Genomic DNA, 19159 nt, shown 5'->3' with positions numbered 1-19159 from the left:
TAAATTAAGTACACCAAGAAAAATGTATAATTTCTTTTAATGAATTTATTTTTACAGAGCCGGTGGTGAATGACCGTGGAGCATCATGAAGACGACTGAAACAAGCAAATCATGTCCCTCTGATCCCCAGTCTATAATTAACTTATGGTCAATGAAGAGAGATTTACAGACTTATTAGAAAAGCTGAAGCAAGTGTTAGTGAGGATGCTGGAACAAATGAGTGCACGAGTAAACATTAAAAAAGAAGATAATTAAAGTGAAGTGTGTATGCTGAAGAATGTATATTTTGTGGAAAGATAAAATGCTATAAGGGAACATCAACGCATGAGAAACTAATTAAGGCCACAGCATTTAGAGTTGACAAAAGGCTTCGAGAGTGTGAGACCATTGTGATTCAAAAATCTTAGTTTGTAGTAGGGACACAGTGGCTGCAGAAGCCCATTATCATGCATCTGGTTATAGGAACTATACAAGGGTTAAAGCAAAGGAGGAAGATCATATATCTAGCATTCAAACCGATGATCACTACAAAATTATGAGATGAAGCATATGATGAACTAATTCAGTACATTAGAACTGTGATTATTCATAACAAAGAGGTAATACGTGTGACGACGCTCATTGAAAGGCTTGAAACCCTCATGACACGAAGAGGAATACAGGGAATAGACGAATTAACCAAGAAGCATATTAGAAGAAAATTGGACTCCAAGTTCGGTGTCAGACTCCACATATTCCAGGACAATCAAGGAAAATTATTTGCCCAACCTGATAGTGCCATACTACAGGACGTTGTAAGAAAACTAAAAAATGGAGTTTGAAAAGAGAATTATCAGTTTTAAAGGTTAAGGCAACAGACATGAAGAGGATCACTGAACAAACATCACCGCACATAAGAACAATGATTAAAACAAACTTGACATCAACACCAAGGCTATATCTTCCATCAGACAATGATAAAGACTCATTTACAGTGCCGGATTACCTTAAATGGTTCCAATTAGGACGTCTGAGTGGAGATCCAGAAAACACAAAGCCGCCCAAAAGGGTCACCTTACTTATGCAATCATTCAGTCAGGACATTATATATGCAGTCATAAAAGGCCAGCAGCACCCCCCCTCCCCCCCAAGCAACTGTTGCTCCCATACGCTGTTAAAAACGCTGACGGTAAGGCTGAAATCATTCGCACTCTAAACAGACTTGGTCATGGCATTACATACTTACAAGTGGAAGAAAATGATACCATGTTGTGTCTTCTAACCCTCGCTGCTACCTTAAATGAGCAAATTGTTCTTCCAGTCAACATTCAGCATAATGTATTCACTAACTTAGCATGGGATAAAATTGGTAGGCTGAAAGAGACTCTTACTGGAAAGGGGACAATTCACTCAGTCAACGGTACAGCTATGCAGCCCAAGTTGTTTGGACTACAATCTTTTAAATCTCCTCTCCCAAGCATTGAGAAACAAAATAAAAGAACACGGACCACCACAAATAGTGAGGAACTGTTCATGTATGTTTCTGGTGAACAAATTGGGCCTCAGCCATGGATTACAAGTACAGAAGTCATGGCAGGATGTTTTGCCCAATTGAAGCTTGCACAAAATAAGAACATAATCTGGGTTGTTGCAAGACAAGAAGCAAGACTCACACAGATAATACCAAGTTGGACAGGACTTAATATCAGTACTAGAGACCAAGTTAGTGTTTCACAGGATTCCATTGGCTACTTGTCTACCATTAATGCCCCTGCAACGGAGTTGACAACTGTTTCTAAAATTTTGAAACAGTCAGAGCTGGTAAGGGAATCACTGCATTGGGTGAAAATTGTAGTGGTCACGGATCAAGCTCTCTTCGCAAAAGCAACTAAGATTGTGTGGAAGCATAAAGGAATGTATACAGATTAATTCTTTGAATGGGAACCTTTCACTCTATTTGCAATGCCATGTCCATTCTTGGAAATGCCTTCGAGACGCTGGCCTTCGCGACCTTTGCATTGAAGCAGACATGATAGCAGAAAGATCAATATCATTGGTACTAGAAGATTGTATGTACAATTGTGCAGTTTGAGTACACAAGTGCATGTATGAAGCTTTTTTGAGACTGGTTTGGTTGGAATTTATCCCCTGGGTAGAGAAGAATTACAAAGAGAACATTCAGGTTGTTAACTCCTTAACTGAGGATGTTAATGGCTTTGCGAAAGACCTATGCCAACAGAGATTAGACAACCACCTGCAGAATGCTGCCTCTGCTGAAGTAAAACAGTTTTGGGATGTATTCCTGGAACATCTTTGTCACGACAATGGAGATCTTGCTGCATTTTGGATGTTGTATGTGGATATCGTTGAAAATGTCTTGCTGGCTCTGCTGCGTGCTGCTCGAGAAGGAAATTGGCATTTACATCTTACTACCATGCTCTCTGTGTTTATCAGGATGAACTACGCTAGGTATCTTCCTATATACTACGCCGAAATACCTACTTGCAGTGAAACATCCAGAGATGCACAACAACTTCATCAACAGATGTTTTCAGTTCAACTATCAGATGTTAATCCGTTTGGATGACTTCCGGTCGGTCAAGCGAAAGAGAACAGTCAACAAAGACACAGACAACAGGTGGTATGACGTTCAACCTCAAGGCGGGTGCTGTGAGACGTTATTATATGACAGCTTAACACAGAAGCGTCTTTTTTGGGTCAGATATGGGAAATCGTTCATAACAGATCAGATCTTTCTCACACAGACCTACATAAGTCACAATTTGAAAAAGACGAAGATACTGTTGTGAGATCAGTTAGTCTGGTTCAAAACTGTATAAACCCATTTGTTGGGCCACATGATCTCATTAGTCTCTCCACAGCAAAAAGGCATCTGAAGACATAGTATCCAAAATAATGAAGGCACAAAAAATAGGTGAACAGTGCTATACAGACTTCAAACTTGAGAATAGTCCACCTATTAAGAGGTTTCATCACCCAATGAAAACAAACAAACTAAAAACCTTCACTAACATGCCCAAGAAGAAGGCAGTGAACAGCAATGGCAGGACAATCATCATGAAAGCAGACAAAGCACTATTTGGTTGAATCATTGTGACACCACAGAATCGGAACCTTCAAATGGCAGTTGTACACTCTTATCCCTTAAGATCTTTACCATGAGCTTTAGCAAGTCCAGAAGGTCTGTAACGAAAGACAAATAAAGCTGTTTTAGCAACATACCTGCACAAAAACATTACGCCTGCTGGGGAAATACCTGGAAATTCAGACACACTGATTGATGGTATGGTTCTTGTTCAGAGAGTAAAAAGAGAGGAATCAAACTTTGGTGAGGTGGCTATGTCTGTCTTTTCAATGGCTTTGCGGGAAGGAAACAGGAGTCTAAGAATCAATGTTGTGTTTGAAACATACAATGAGACGTCTAATATGAACAGTAAAATGACAACCTGAGGGGGAAGAACTCAGCCACATTTAACAGAGCATCTGTGGGGGAAATTCCTAAGCCACATAAGGAATAAACACTCTCATCGCATTTCTTGTTAACAAATGGAGGAAATCAGTGTATTTTGTAAAACTTGAGAATAAAACACTGTTCGAGAACTGTGAAGATAAATGCTACAAAACCACATCTGAAGGGAGCCATGAAGTACTTAATTTCAACAGTATAAACGAAGAAGCAGTTGGTCGTGTGTTGCTGTATGCTGACATGCTGCTAATGAGGGAGTAATGACAAGCTCAAATGACACCAATGTGTTTATTATGTGTTTAGAATTCCATGAGAGAATTGTGGATAAATTGTTACTGAAATGTGGTACTAAAATACACATGGGAGTCCTTGACATTGGGAAAATAACTTCAACTCTTGGTGAAAATATTTTTCGAGCTATGATAAGTCTAGGATGTGACACAGTAAAGCGCATTTGCGGGAAAAGGAAAAGTAAGTGCATTCAAAATCCTGCCTGCCAACAGACATACACAGGAAACATTTCTGCAGCTCAGGGACTAATGGGATCTCTCTGAAGAACTAATGGACAAATTGGAGCAATTCTCATATTTGCTGTATGCACAAAAACCTTTGGTTCATCACATGAATAACTTGAAATGTCACCTATTCTGCACAAAGAAGGGTGAGAAAGACATTCTTCAACTTCCACCTTGCAGGTACTGTCTGAAGAAACAGGCCAAACGTGCGAATGATCAAGCCGCAATAGGCAGGAGATTTCTTCTGAATGCTCCACAGACACCTAGTCCAAATGGGAGAGGGTGGGAGTTGTAAAAACACGAGGGAGCAGAGCAACTGGTAGTGGACTAGATGGAGGCAGCCGGCACCTCAGGCTGTTTAAGATCTACTGGCTTGCAACTGCATTTGGAACTGCACACTGCCAACATGTGACTGCTATCTAAATAACCTCAAATGAACCGACATGTCCAGACTGCCGCCTGTGAAATTTGAACCGACGCAGAGAATGATGACACCTATTCAGAAAAAGATGACGACGAATGTGAATGATAAAATTGTGTTTATGTTCACTCATGACATACAATGCCTATGCAAGATGTGACAACTATTATTTGAACTTGTAAGGGGAAATTATGCATAAAATCTGTATCAATGAGGAATATAATGAAGTTTTATTATTATTTTGACTATATTGTTATTATTACAATTAACAATGAATTATTTTTAAATTATAATTAATTCAATCAATTTGGTGGAATTAGATCCCCCCGACACACATTATGATGAATGTGTATGCGATTTTTTCAAAAATATGAATACCATTATTATTTCGGCTAAGGTTGCTAATTCAATAATATCATACAAAAGACAAAGAGTGATGACTTGGTATCACATATTTTCCATATTTAGGCATCCATACCTTGCACAAAATGAATGTTAGAACCCATCCCCTGGAGTGGTACAAATGGCCTACATTTGAGATCCTGTCTCAAGGCCTGAACTAATTCTTTATTTTTATGAGGTTTCCCACAAACCCAAGAAATATAAATCCCAAGAAATATAAAATGGAATACTACAAAGGTGACACCAACAAGACTAAAGTGATGGAGTACAGAAACCTGCACTTACCACGTCTGTATTTGTGATCTTAGCCAGAAGTTCTGTTAGGCTATTGCCAGAGAGTACACTTCCATCATCAACAAACTGAAGCCCACAGATTGCAGCACCAACACTTCCAGTAGCTATCATGGACGGTGGGTACATGGCAAAGTTAAAGTCTGCAGAAAAATATAGATCTTTCAGATATGCAAAGAAAGAGTGATAAAACAAGCAATGTCATTCAAATAAAGAGGGTGCGTTTTTTTTTTTTAACAAACAAAACATTTTATCCAGATGGTACTAGAAAAATGAGTCACCTGTAACTCGACCTTCGTCGATAACATTTCATAAATTCCGATGTCTTGGAATTATTCAAGCTGAGAATCATCTTTGTATTTAACGTAGCAATATTAAAGTGAACAAATGTGACAAAAGAACTTAATTTTTGCCCTTTTCAGGCAATCGAGTCTCTTATCTCACTGGAAAGGCGAGCTTCAAATTAAAAAAAGCACACATGTCCCTATGTATTCTTCAACTGGTGTGGTTTAAGGGTGAAAGGAATTGAAATTCAGGTATAAGTTATAAATTAGCTACAGTTAGTAATAATTAAGAGCTTACTATGCATCGTCATTCTTGTGTTTTGCAAATTATGCCACTACCTGGTCAGAGTCAATCCACCACGATCCCTGCAACAAGGATAAAATCTGCTTTTCCCAGTCCTAGTTACAAATCTAGCAAGCAGGAGGAAGGAGACCTTGGGACTGTGGTCTCTCAACTGGCTGGGGCCTTTTCTCCGGTGACTCCTGCATCCTGAACCGGTCGCCTACAAGCTGATTCTCTGAACCCAGAGGTTTAGAAGACCCTTGCTGCGATCGCCACTTTCACACCCTTTGTTTTCCTGCATGAGAATTGCCCACTAAGATGCCAACTACCACTGGGATCTTTAAGCGGTAAGCCATGGGTGAAGTGTATGCGTTTTGCCCTGACCCCACCCCAAACCGCGCTGCTCCTCCCCGGCTCCATTGTGCCGTGTATGAGTTGTGCTCATCGTCCACGTGTTCTGGCTGAGCCCCTTTCTGCCAGAACACCCACAGCACTTCGGATCACATCCTAGTCTGTCTATATCAAAGTCACAGCTATTACACGCTGCGAGCGACATTGTATGCCAATGCGTTACTCCTTTTTGGGCACATTCTACTGGCAGCTTGGCTTTTTGCATCTACTACGAAACTGCTTTGCTCCTAGGGCCCTCTTACACTGATGTACTTTTGTCTTGTGGGCACAAGCTTTGCTCCCATCATCAATCACAAACCAGTTTGACTTGGGGGCCATTTTTTCCCCTTGTTCATCTACAATCACTATATTTTTCCCCTGCCCATTGAATTTCCCTATACTTCATGGGGGTATGGCCTCACCCTGACAACAAATTAAATCTCTGGCCGCCATTTTACCTATGGACTGCTCCCTGGCATTCGGAGTCTCATGAGCCCTCCCCCTTCAATACTCATGGGCAGCGACACATGACTACTCATAACAGTACTACCAGAGAAACTAAAATAGGACTCTACTTCTTCCTAAGAAATAACCTTCTTTGTTGCTACTAAAGGGGCAGACATCTAGGAAAAGAGTTCCCTCCATTAGAGTCATACAACTATTTTCCTTCTTATTTCGCTAGTCCCTCCCTACTCAGTGACATCAATATGGAACCATCCCACATCAATGTGCTAAACACCCTACTGTCTCTTGCTGGACACAAGTAATTTAAAATCAAATATCCACCAAAACCAAACTTTTAAACACAAAATACTCAAATTGAATAAAGAAACACTCATACTCTACAATACCATTCTCTGAGAGAGAGAGTACTGACCCTGCCACAAGACACCATCACCCTGTCAACTCCCCTCTCCAATCTACAAGCAAACCGAATCTCAACTCTGGTCTTAGGTGTGACAGTATCAACCCCATTCCTGGTCAAGTATGTAACAGTGCGATGCCGATCACGATTTCTACTAATTACCAATACCCAATTGATTTAGATATGGCGAGATCCATCCATCACAGCGCTCACATCAAACAGGATTCTCCACACCTCTTCAAATCTCTAAGTCCACCTAACTCCCAAGTCATACATCGTAGCAAGGACCCAGACCAAAGAGACATCTCCATATCCCTTGGCTCCCCCAACCCTCCTAACCACCACCTCAAAATACTGGTATTCCCCCCCGCCCCACCCCCAAAACCATTCACAAGTCTCCCCCAAATCAACTCTACAGTACTTCCATTCTCTGGTCAATGCTTGACGACCTCAAGAACAGAGCTACAGCAGGTGAGGGCTAACATCCAGAATCTACTACATATTACATCTAAACTGGAACACAAGTGGACACATCACACAACGTACCATTGGAATCAGAACATCCCGGTCTTCAAACACCCTCTTGCCTCTAGCCCTGCCAATGCCTGGGCACCTCAACCTAGGTGGAGATGTAAAGCAAACCTATACCACTACTCTCGACCCTAAAGGCTGGTTAGGCACCTTTTAAACAACAATATCCTCTCCCTTCTCACATCATACAACAGTGCTCCTACTGACTACATTATGTTTGTGGGATGATTATTACTTAACCACAAAAGGGAATACCCATCCTAGTTCTAGGTCCATTAATAATTCTAACCTCAAACAAGTTCCCATATCTCATCTATCCACAACTGTAACCAAATATAAGCTAAAACGCTTGTTACTCACTTGACGGTCTGCAGTGAAACACGCTGAGGATATAGCGGACCTTATCCTTGCTCTTGACCTGGACCTCAATTCTCACTGAAACATGGCTAAATGAATCTTCATCCCCTATGATAGGCATCCTAATCCCTCCCAGCCATATCATTCGTTTGACCCATTCAGCCCGTCCTGAGCGTGGCACTTCATGTACCCATTGGACTAATCTCTCTGTAAAACAAACATACTCAATCACTGTCCTCCTGCAAATACCTAGCAATCAATTTTACAACTAAAGGCAGCACAATATGCACGCTGCACACTGCACATGATCTACCACCCTTCATGAAATAACCACACATCCACAGGACAAATCATGAAGGTCATCTTTACCAATAGCGGACAACATAGCTAGATTTTTCTTGGCAATATCAAATCCACTGGAATGGCACAAACAACCATTTGGTGAATAGCTTCAAACCTTTCTTTATGATTGCAACTTGGCCTAAACCAGCAACTTCCCAAACGGATAATAAAGGAGCTATATAAGACCTAATAATCGCAAAGGAGAACACCATCCAAATTGACCCTATCCTACCATGAGACTGGACAGACTATCACTGCATCACCCTCCTCATCGCAGAAAGGGTAGTTACCCCCAAAGGACAACCCGTGAAAGCCAAACACTGTCAGAAACCAGAAATATCAACCCATTCATGTTGGGTACTCATTAATTATATTCTCTCTCTACCCACTAACGTGTCAGACACACAAGATATCACAGATAACTATATCAACTCCACGTCCAACATCATACATGCCATTGCCCCCAAACAACTAAAAAGAGTCCAGATCAAAAAATCCAATCCATGATTCAACTGTAACCTTAATGAAGAATGCCACTCGCTAAGATTAGCGGAAAGGTCCTGGAGACCCTCAGCCTCTGACTAATCCAAAACCACCGAGGCTAAAAAGGAAAGCCTACAACAGGCTTATCAGAAGTACTGAAGCAGCATTTTTCAGACAACAACTTGACAAGGCCATAAACTGTTCCAAACAATGTTTTAAATAAAAATAAATAAAAAAAAACACTAATAGAAAATGCAACTCCCTCTCTTCAGATAATTTAATTATGCCCAGCTGTGATATATTTGCTGCCTCCTTTATCAAGAAAACAATGAAAATTGACACTGATCTCCAAATTCCTGTGAAGCTCTCACTGATCAAAGCCCCTCCACTTCACTTCCTCATAGCTCATGGAGAGTGCCCTGGAAGCCTTCCCTTAAACTAAAGAACAATGCCTCTTGGTTCATCTTCTATGAAATATTCTAACCAGTTCAACCTCCTCTTACCCTTCACACTCCTCAACAAGATTAAACACTCCTTGCTCTCATTATGCACCAGGATTATCAACGCTTCTTAAACATAAGGCTCTATACCAGATTATCTAAGAAGTGAGGAGGTTACCACTATACTAAAATAACTCCACACCGACCAGTCAGATTCCAACCGCTCAATCTTCAACATCCCAACTCTGGCTAAGCTCCTGGAAAAACGCATGCCTCGAGCAATGCCAGTTTGGTTTCAGGCCGGGTCACAGTACTGAATCTGCCCTGGTCCACGGCGATGATGTCCTAAGATTTCTCGACCAGAATGAACGCTGCTTATTAATCCTGCTAGATCCACCAGCTGCATTCAACACGGTTAAACACAAGAGCCTTTTGAACCTCCAAGAACAGAGGACAGTCTCCCCGGTACTCTGCTAAAATGGTTCTCCTCATTCCTGAGCAACAGATCTCAAAGAGTTTCCAACAACCACACTCTATCCAACCAGACACCAATCACCACTAGCGTTCCCCAAGGCTCTTCACTCTCCCTCCTCTGTTCAGCCTGCTCAAGGAACCTCTAACCAAAATCCTCAAACTCTCAAACATCTCCTGATATATGTATGCTGGTGTTACTTAACTTTACATGCAAATCGTCTCTCCCAAAGACATAAACTCCACTGACAAAAACAACATTGGCCGACACGTAACCACCTTAAACTGAACACTCTCAAAACTGAATACATCTTAATCTCACCACTCAATCACACTCCCAACATCAAAGAATGGCTTTCACATCTAACAGCCTTAAACTGTACCCCACACATCATAACCTCATCAAAATCCCTCGGAGTAATCTTGGATAATCGCCTTTCTATAGATGAGCACATCAGTGCCGCCACCAGAGGCACCAACTACCAACTGCATGCACTAAGAAAATTAAAGCCTGTCCTTCCCATTGCAGATCTCAAGACAGTGGTTCAAGCACTTGTGATCTCCAAACTAGACTATGGTAGTGCAAACCTCATCGGCCTACCAAAAGCGAAACTGGCGCCTCTGAAGGTAACCCTGAATGTGGCTGCTCAGCTCATTACAGTTTCAAAATGAGCAATCATATCACACCAGACCTCAAACGCTGAACTGGCTACACTGAGGAAAGGATCGATCTAAAAATTGCTTCCATGACTCATAAATCTCTTCACCACAACAATCCAACCACTCTGGCCCAGAAACTTGTTCTCCCTCTATCTGGCAGGATTAGAACTTCCCGAAGTTGATGCATTTCATGTTGGGGATACTGCGTTTTTAAGGCTAAGCTGCTGTTGGCTACAGGAGGCAGGAGACAGAAGGAAGCGGCAGCCGCAAAGCACCACAAGAGAATTTGACAATCATCTCATGTGCCAACCTACGCCATTGTATCATTTTGTCAATTGCCCAGCTTTTGTCATGGTAGAGTCAGTACACATCAGCGGTCTTGAAAATAAAAGAAGCAGCCTGCCTTTCGCTGTTCCTAAATATAGTCTACCTCATTAGGAACACAGTTGGAACTGACATGGGAAAAAGCATTTCTAAGAAGCCCTGAGTTAATGTTTCAAATAATGAAGTCTCTCTCATTGCGGTTTGTGAAGAAACCAATTTGTAATGTTATAGAGTTTCTGAGCTCAGGAAACTCCTTCCCTCAAATCAGTTCATTATTTTTCCAGGTATAAGGGACTAACCCACTGCAGGTCATGTTAAAGCACCTAACTCATACCGAAGAATCAACCAGAAAACTTATAAAAGAACATTTCCAACCTCATCACCAAAATAATTCTTAGCTTTGTATTCTCACATATTGCTCAGCCTTAGTACTCTTCCTTCTCAAACTCACGACAGAACCTGGGGTGAAGGGAAAGGAGTCATGTTTAAAGTCTCAACCTGGGGATCATGAAGGAGACATTTTTGTTGAGAGGCAGAGGAAAGTAAGAGTTGTCATGTAGAGCGTGAAACTGCAATCAAAACTAAATGTGATGTTAATGAGGAATGACGAAGGAATGAACAAGTATATGGTAGCTGAAATAATCTTCGTTGATGGCATGTCTCTCACCAGCATGCTCAGTAATAAATTATAATAATTTGGTGATGGACGACGCAGGGGCTCAAAGCCTTCTTGGCTGATTATGGCAGAAACAGAGGAGATTCCCAACACAGGTGTTTTACCCAAGATAGCTATTGAACAGGTTGTCAGTGAGGCAGGTAGCGCTTCGGTCCACAAGTCTGGTGATGAATCCTAGTCAATGAAGCAGTCACTATCAATTTTGACACCAAACATTTGTTCAAGCCATAAAGGGTTTTGTGGCATTCAAGTAGTATTTAAGGAGGGCCATTTAAAGAGCTCTGGGACCGTCAGCTTTTTGTTCTTTGAGATTTCAACTTTTTTTAAAGCTTTTAGGAGGTGAAGTGCACTGTGTTCACTGGACATCCGGGCTTCCTCAATGGCAAGAATAATTCTTCAACTGTCTTCAGTCTTATAGATTTTACACTAGTCTTACTCTTCAAGAATGTGATTTGGTATGGGTAGCACATAAACCGCATGTGGGTCGAACACAAAATTCCTCATTGCCCTACTGGTGAAACAAGGCATAATGAAGACGTCTTTGCTTTGCCAGGTGCTTTAGATACCCTGGATTCAATACCCAGAAACTGGGCCAAAAGCCAAGCAATAACACCTTTGTGAATATCTTGTCAACAAGTTTGCCTGTACTGACTCAGTCAGAAATGATGCCCACTTGAGCTTCTCCCACATCACTTGCAAGATGAACTGAATGTTTTAAATAGAATGAAATGTACATGGTAATAGTGTTCAAATTGTTTTCTTTTGTCCTTTTTACCTAAACTTAACTGACTGTACTTGGAAGTGCATTGTATGCTTTGAAAATATGAACCTGAGAAAAGAGAAAATGATGGGAAAAAACCCCACAAAGAAATAAAACATTACAGGCTGCACCAACTCGTCCTTTTGTTCAATAGTGAATGATCGAGATAATTGTGGGCACAACCAAGACATAAGATATATACTTCAAAAGCTCATTTACCTCAGTTCATGTTTGAGGAAAACATCCCATCACTGATGATGCATTTGATGGTCATGCACTCTAACAGATGAGGAACATTTACTTGCACTGTTTATCTCATCATGTGCAATAATACATTCTTAGTTGCTTGAATGGTAATTTATTTCTAGAACTTAACATTTTACATCAAATTTAGAAGGGGAGTTATGGAGCTTTATTAAAACACAAAAACTTTAGGTTCACAACTAAACTTTCTACAAGACATCAATATAATATTTAGAGGATGTATCTGAATTACAGAGAGTAAGTCAGATCACCCAAAAACATTTTACCTGTGCATCAAAACATGTTACAAACTTAGTTAGGCCTGGAAAACCCTACAGTGAGTCATATTTTATCAGGTTGAGCTATTTTTAGGACCTACTTGACACTTCTGGTGAGTTGACAAACAGGTGTTCTGTTCAGTCAGAAAGTGAAGGAGGCCTTTAAATCTCAATGATTTTGTCAGTTTTTTTCCTAACACACATTTAAATAGCTAAGTCAACTGTACGAACATTTCAAAATATATTTCAGTAGTTGTGAAAGCCCATTGTTTTTACTTCTGTGTGATATAAAAAATATTTAAATAGGATGAAACCAAATCAGAACACTTTACATGGTGTTGTGCAAATAATGTTTTCTGTAACTCAATCTTTCACAGATTTGTTAATACATTATATCGTTTGATCAGTAAAACAGCAAGTTAGTGGGCCGGTTTTTGTACATTTCATAGAAATTTTCCTCTGTGAATGACAGTGTGCGTCCACATCATGCCATAGTATGAAAATGTCACTTACCCAGTGTACATCTGTTCGTGGCATCAGTCGCAGTAGATTCGCATGTTCTGCAATAGCTCGCCATCTGGTGTTGGGCCGGAGTGTTACAAGTTGTTTTTCTTCGAAGAAGTCTTTCGAGTCACGGGACCGAGTGACTCCTCCTTTTGTCTCCATTGCGCATGGGCGTCGACTCCATCTTCGATTGTTTTTCCCCGCAGAGGGTGAGGTAGGAGTTGAATTGTAGTAATAGTGCCCATGCAATGGAGTGACTAAGTATGCACTTATTTAAGGTTGAGATGATACATATATAAATAATTGAAGGTAACTTCCAAACTGCTACAGGCTCCCGGGGAGGCGGGTGGGCACATGCGAATCTACTGCGACTGATGCCACGAACAGATGTACACTGGGTAAGTGACATTTTCAGTTCGATGGCATCTGTCGCTGTAGATACGCATGTTCTGCAATAGACTAGTAAGCAGTTATTTCCCCAAAAGCGGTGGATCAGCCTGTAGGAGTGGAAGTAGTCTGAAATAATGTCCTTAATACAGCTTGACCTACTGTGGCTTGTTGTGCGGATAACACGTCTACACAGTAGTGCTTGGTGAATGTGTGAGGCGTAGACCATGTGGCTGCCTTACATATTTCTTGCATTGGGATGTTTCCTAGAAAGGCCATGGTAGCACCTTTCTTTCTGGTTGAGTGTGCCCTTGGTGTAATGGGCAGCTGTCGTTTAGCTTTAAGGTAGCAGATTTGGATGCATTTAACTATCCATCTGGCTATACCTTGTTTTGAAATTGGGTTTCCTGCATGAGGTTTTTGAAATGCAATAAAGAGTTGTTTAGTCTTTCTGATGTTCTTTGTTCTGTCAATGTAATACATTAATGCTCTTTTGACATCTAATGTATGTAGTGCCCTTTCAGCTACGGTATCTGGCTGTGGAAAGAACACCGGAAGTTCCACTGTTTGATTTAGATGGAACGGTGAAATAACTTTTGGCAAAAATTTAGGATTGGTCCTTAGGACGACTTTATTTTTGTGTAGTTGTATAAAAGGTTCCTGTATAGTAAACGCCTGAATCTCGCTTACTCTTCTCAGGGAAGTAATGGCGATGAGAAATGCCACCTTCCAGGTTAGGAACTGTATGTCGCAGGAGTGCATGGGTTCAAAAGGTGGACCCATAAGTCTAGTTAGGACAACATTTAGGTTCCATGAAGGAACAGGTAGTGTTCTTGGTGGTATAATTCTCCTAAGGCCCTCCATGAATGCTTTAATGACTGGTATTTTATATAGGGAAGTTGAATAGGTAGTCTGCAGGTATGCAGATATTGCTGCAAGGTGAATCTTAATGGAAGAGAAAGCTAGGTTAGATTTTTGTAAGTGAAGCAAGTAACCCACTACATGTTCTGGAGTTGTGTGTAATGGTTGTATTTGATTAATATGGCAGTAGCAAACAAACCTCTTCCATTTACTTGCATAGCAGTGCCTGGTGGATGGCCTTCTTGCTTGTTTTATGACTTCCATACATTCTTGGGTAAGTTGTAAGTGCCCGAATTCTAGGATTTCAGGAGCCAGATTGCTAGATTCAGCGATGCTGGATCTGGGTGTCTGATCTTTTGGTTGTGCTGTGTCAACAGATCTGGCCTGTTGGGCAATTTGATGCAGGGTACCACTGATAGGTCTAGCAGCGTTGTGTACCAGGGTTGCCTTGCCCAAGTTGGTGCTATCAATATGAGTTTGAGTTTGCTTTGACTGAGTTTGTTTACCAGGTAAGGAAGGAGAGGGAGAGGAGGAAAAGCGTAAGCAAATATCCCTGACCAGTTCATCCATAGGGCATTGCCTTGGGATTGTTTGTGTGGGTATCTGGATGCGAAGTTTTGGCATTTTGCGTTCTCCCTTGTCGCAAACAAGTCTATCTGAGGTGTTCCCCAGAGTTTGAAATAAGTGTTCAGTATTTGGGGGTGAATTTCCCATTCGTGGACCTGTTGGTGATCTCGAGAGAGATTGTCTGCGAGTTGATTTTGTATCCCTGGTATAAAATGTGCAATTAGGCGAATTTGGTTGTGAATTGCCCAATGCCAAATTTTTTGTGCTAACAGGCTTAACTGCGTGGAGTGCGTCCCTCCCTGCTTGTTTAGATAATACATTGTTGTCATGTTGTCTGAGAATGTATTTGTGAACTATTATTGGTTGGAAAGCTTTTAGTGCTTGAAAAACTGCAAGAAGTTCTAGGTGATTGATATGCAGTTTTGTTTGATGTACGTTCCATTGTCCTTGTATGCTGTGTTGATCGAGGTGTGCTCCCCACCCTGTCATGGAAGCATCTGTTGTTATTACGTATTGTGGCACTGGGTCTTGGAAAGGCCGCCCCTTGTTTAAATTTATGTTGTTCCACCACAGAAGCGAGAGGTAAGTTTGGCGGTCTATTAACACCAGATCTAGAAGGTGACCCTGTGCTTGAGACCACTGTGATGCTAGGCATTGTTGTAAGGGCCTCATGTGCAGTCTTGCGTTTGGGACAATGGCTATGCATGATGACATCATGCCTAGGAGTTGTAATACCATCTTTGCTTGTATCTTTTGTGTTGGATACATGCGTTGTATGATGGTGTTGAAATTTTGAATTCTTTGTGGACTTGGAGTGGCTACTCCTTTTGATGTGTTTATTATGGCTCCCAGGTATTGTTGTACCTTGCGTGGCAGAATTTTGGATTTTGTGAAATTGACGGTGAACCCTAGTTTGAAGAGGGTTTGTATGATATGATTTGTGTGATTTGAGCACTCTATTAACGAATGGGCCTTGATTAGCCAGTCGTCTAGATATGGGAACACATGTATTTGCTGCCTTCTGATGTGTGCAGCGACTACCGCTAGACATTTGGTAAAGACTCTTGGTGCGGTTGTTAATCCGAAAGGCAGTACCTTGAATTGGTAATGTATTCCTTTGAATACAAACCTTAGGTATTTCCTGTGCGATGGGTGTATTGGTATATGGAAATAAGCATCCTTGAGGTCTAAAGTTGCCATGTAGTCGTGCAGCTTTAGCAATGGCAATACTTCTTGTAGTGTGACCATGTGGAAGTGGTCTGATTTGATGAAAGTGTTGACTACTCTGAGGTCTAGGATTGGTCTCAGTGTTTTGTCCTTCTTTGGTATCAGAAAGTACAGTGAGTAAACTCCTGTGTTTATTTGAGTGTTTGGCACTAATTCGATTGCATTCTTTTGCAATAGTGCCTGCACTTCTATCTCTAGGAGATTGGAATGGTGTGTTGTTAAATTTTGTGCTTTTGGTGGTATGTTTGGAGGGAACTGTAGAAATTCTATGCAGTAACCATGTTGGATAATTGCTAGAACCCAAGTGTCTGTAGTGATTTTCTCCCATGCTCTGTAATAATGACGTATTCGTCCCCCCACTGGTGTTGTGTGGAGGGGGTGAGTGACATGTGAGTCACTGTTTAGTAGTAGGGGTTTTGGGGCTTTGGAATCTTCCTCTATTTCTAGGGAATTGCCCTCCTCTATATTGTCCCCGAAAACCTCCTCTATACTGTCCTTGGTAACTGGACGGTGTGGCTTGTGAGGTGCTGGCTTGTGTGCTTTGACCCCGAAACCCCCCTCGAAAGGGCGTTTTACGGAATGAGCTGTAATTCCCTCTGCTCTGCGGGGAGTAGAGTGCGCCCATGGCTTTGGCAGTGTCCGTATCTTTTTTGAGTTTCTCAATCGCTGTGTCCACTTCTGGACCGAACAGTTCTTTTTCATTAAAAGGCATATTGAGAACTGCTTGTTGAATCTCTGGTTTAAATCCAGACGTTCGGAGCCATGCATGCCTTCTGATAGTTACAGATGTATTAATTGTCCGTGCAGCTGTATCTGCAGCGTCCATGTAGGAGCGGATCTGGTTGTTGGAGATGGCCTGTCCCTCCTCAACCACTTGTTTTGCCCTATTTTGGAAGTCTTTGGGCAGATGTTCAATGAGATGTTGCATCTCATCCCAGTGGGCTCTGTCATAGCGCGCAAGTAGTGCCTGGGAGTTCGCGATGCGCCACTGGTTTGCAGCTTGTGCTGCGACTCTCTTACCAGCTGCATCAAACTTGCGGCTTTCTTTATCTGGGGGTGGTGCATCTCCAGATGTGTGAGAGTTGGCCCTTTTCCTAGCTGCTCCTACAACAACAGAGTCTGGTGGCAGCTGTGTTGTGATGAAAGCCGGGTCCGTAGGAGGCGGCTTATACTTTTTTTCCACCCTTGGTGTGATTGCCCTACTTTTGACCGGGTCCTTAAATATGTCCTTTGCGTGCCGGAGCATACCAGGGAGCATAGGCAGGCTTTGGTAGGAGCTGTGGGTGGAGGAGAGTGTGTTGAACAAGAAATCATCCTCGACCTGTTCTGAGTGGAGGCTTACGTTGTGAAATTGTGCTGCTCTAGCCACCACCTGAGAGTACGCGGTGCTGTCTTCTGGTGGAGATGGTTTTGTAGGGTATGCCTCTGGGCTGTTATCTGACACTGGGGCGTCGTATAGGTCCCATGCGTCCTGGTCTTGGTCACCCTGGCTCATGGTGGTGTGAGCTGGGGAGTGTGATGGCGTTTGTGCTGGTGAAACGTTAATCACGGGCGGAGGAGAGGGTGGTGGTGTAACTCTTTTCACCACTTTTGGTTGTGGTGCTTGTTCCGTCTGGAACTCCAACCTTCTCTTTCTCCTAATGGGGGGAAGGGTGCTTATTTTTCCTGTCCCCTGCTGAATGAAGATACGCTTTTGCGTATGGTCCGCATCAGTTGCTTGTAGCTCTTCCTCAAACCTATGCTTCTGCATTTGGGAGGTTAGCGAGTGCTCTTCTGTATAAGAGCCTGAAGCTGGGTCGCTTGCAGTTTGTTTCGGCATCGAAACTTTGTCTGCGTGTTTTTTCGGCTCCGAGGTGACTTTTTTCCTTTTCGGGGCCGAAACCTCTCGGCGTCGATCTGTTTCGGTGCCGCTGTCTCGGCGTCGAGCCGTGTCCACACCGGCATCTCGGTGTCGAGGCTTGTCTCCAGCACTTTCTCGGTCCCGAGAAGGCTGCGTGCCGGTGTCTCGACCGGAGTCGGACGATCTCGGCACTGTTTGGGCCTTTTTCGGTGCCGACGGTCGGTCACCGATTTTATGGGTTGAGCCATGGCCTGGTGGCAGTGGCGTCCCCTGGGCCTTGTAAATGTTTCTTTGTGTGGTTTTCGACGTCTTACTCACGGTTTGTGTATCGTCGAATCCTTCGGAGTCTGAGTCTTGGATCGAGAAGGTACCTTCCTCTTCCTGTTCCTCGAACTCCCGTCGGGCTGTCGGTGCGGACGCCATTTGAAGTCTTCTGGCTCGACGGTCTCGGAGTGTTTTTCGGGACCGGAACGCACGACAGGCCTCGCAGGTGTCTTCGCTGTGCTCAGGTGACAGGCACAGGTTGCAGACCAAGTGTTGGTCTGTGTAGGGGTATTTATTGTGGCATTTGGGGCAGAAACGGAACGGGGTCCGTTCCATCGGCGTTCCTCAGCACGCGGTCGGGCCGACCAGGCCCCGACGGAGGATCGAAAAACTACCCCGAAGGGTACCGGAGCTCTTCGATCTTCGATGCGGTGTTGAATCTAAGTACGCCGATCCCGAACGCAACAATACCGACGAAAATCTTCCGAAATTAACTATTTTTTCTGCTCCGAAACTCGGAGCGACAGGAACACGTCCGAACCCGATGGCGGAAAAAAAACAATCGAAGATGGAGTCGACGCCCATGCGCAATGGAGACAAAAGGAGGAGTCACTCGGTCCCGTGACTCGAAAGACTTCTTCGAAGAAAAACAACTTGTAACACTCCGGCCCAACACCAGATGGCGAGCTATTGCAGAACATGCGTATCTACAGCGACAGATGCCATCGAACATATATTTATTAAAAATGAATGTTTAAACATAAACCGATAAACATTCCTGCCCTGGTAGCAATGCTATTAGTAAACTAAGAGGCAGGTAATGGATCATGTGTCCCGATTATGTGTCTTGATTCTTTTTATACATGGAGCAAATGTTTAATTGATTCAATAAAACAAAAGACTTCCTTTGCACAGCAGAAATGCTGAGCTCACATACTTGAAGGTACACTCGTGTGAGAATGAAGAAAAAGGTGACTGTAAAGTAAAATATTTGCCTAGGGTCACACATTTGAGACCCATTTACGAG

At 42.6% G+C, this 19159-nt stretch overlaps 1 protein-coding gene across 2 annotated transcripts in view; it reads right to left on the bottom strand.

Moving 5' to 3' along the window:
• CCND2 (cyclin D2) overlaps positions 1-19159 on the bottom strand; it is a 65606-nt gene that overhangs the window by 12352 nt on the left and 34095 nt on the right. For both annotated transcript variants that reach the window (XM_069228407.1, XM_069228406.1), the window contains exon 4: positions 5090-5238. In XM_069228407.1, the coding sequence (XP_069084508.1) occupies positions 5090-5238 (149 nt within the window). The remainder of the gene's footprint in view (positions 1-5089; positions 5239-19159) is intronic.

This window comes from Pleurodeles waltl, chromosome 4_1 (assembly GCF_031143425.1).
Source record: "Pleurodeles waltl isolate 20211129_DDA chromosome 4_1, aPleWal1.hap1.20221129, whole genome shotgun sequence".
Taxonomy (NCBI): domain Eukaryota; kingdom Metazoa; phylum Chordata; class Amphibia; order Caudata; family Salamandridae; genus Pleurodeles; species Pleurodeles waltl.
The sequence above is the reverse complement of the archived record's forward strand: the minus strand, read 5'-3'. Positions and strand labels throughout refer to the sequence as shown.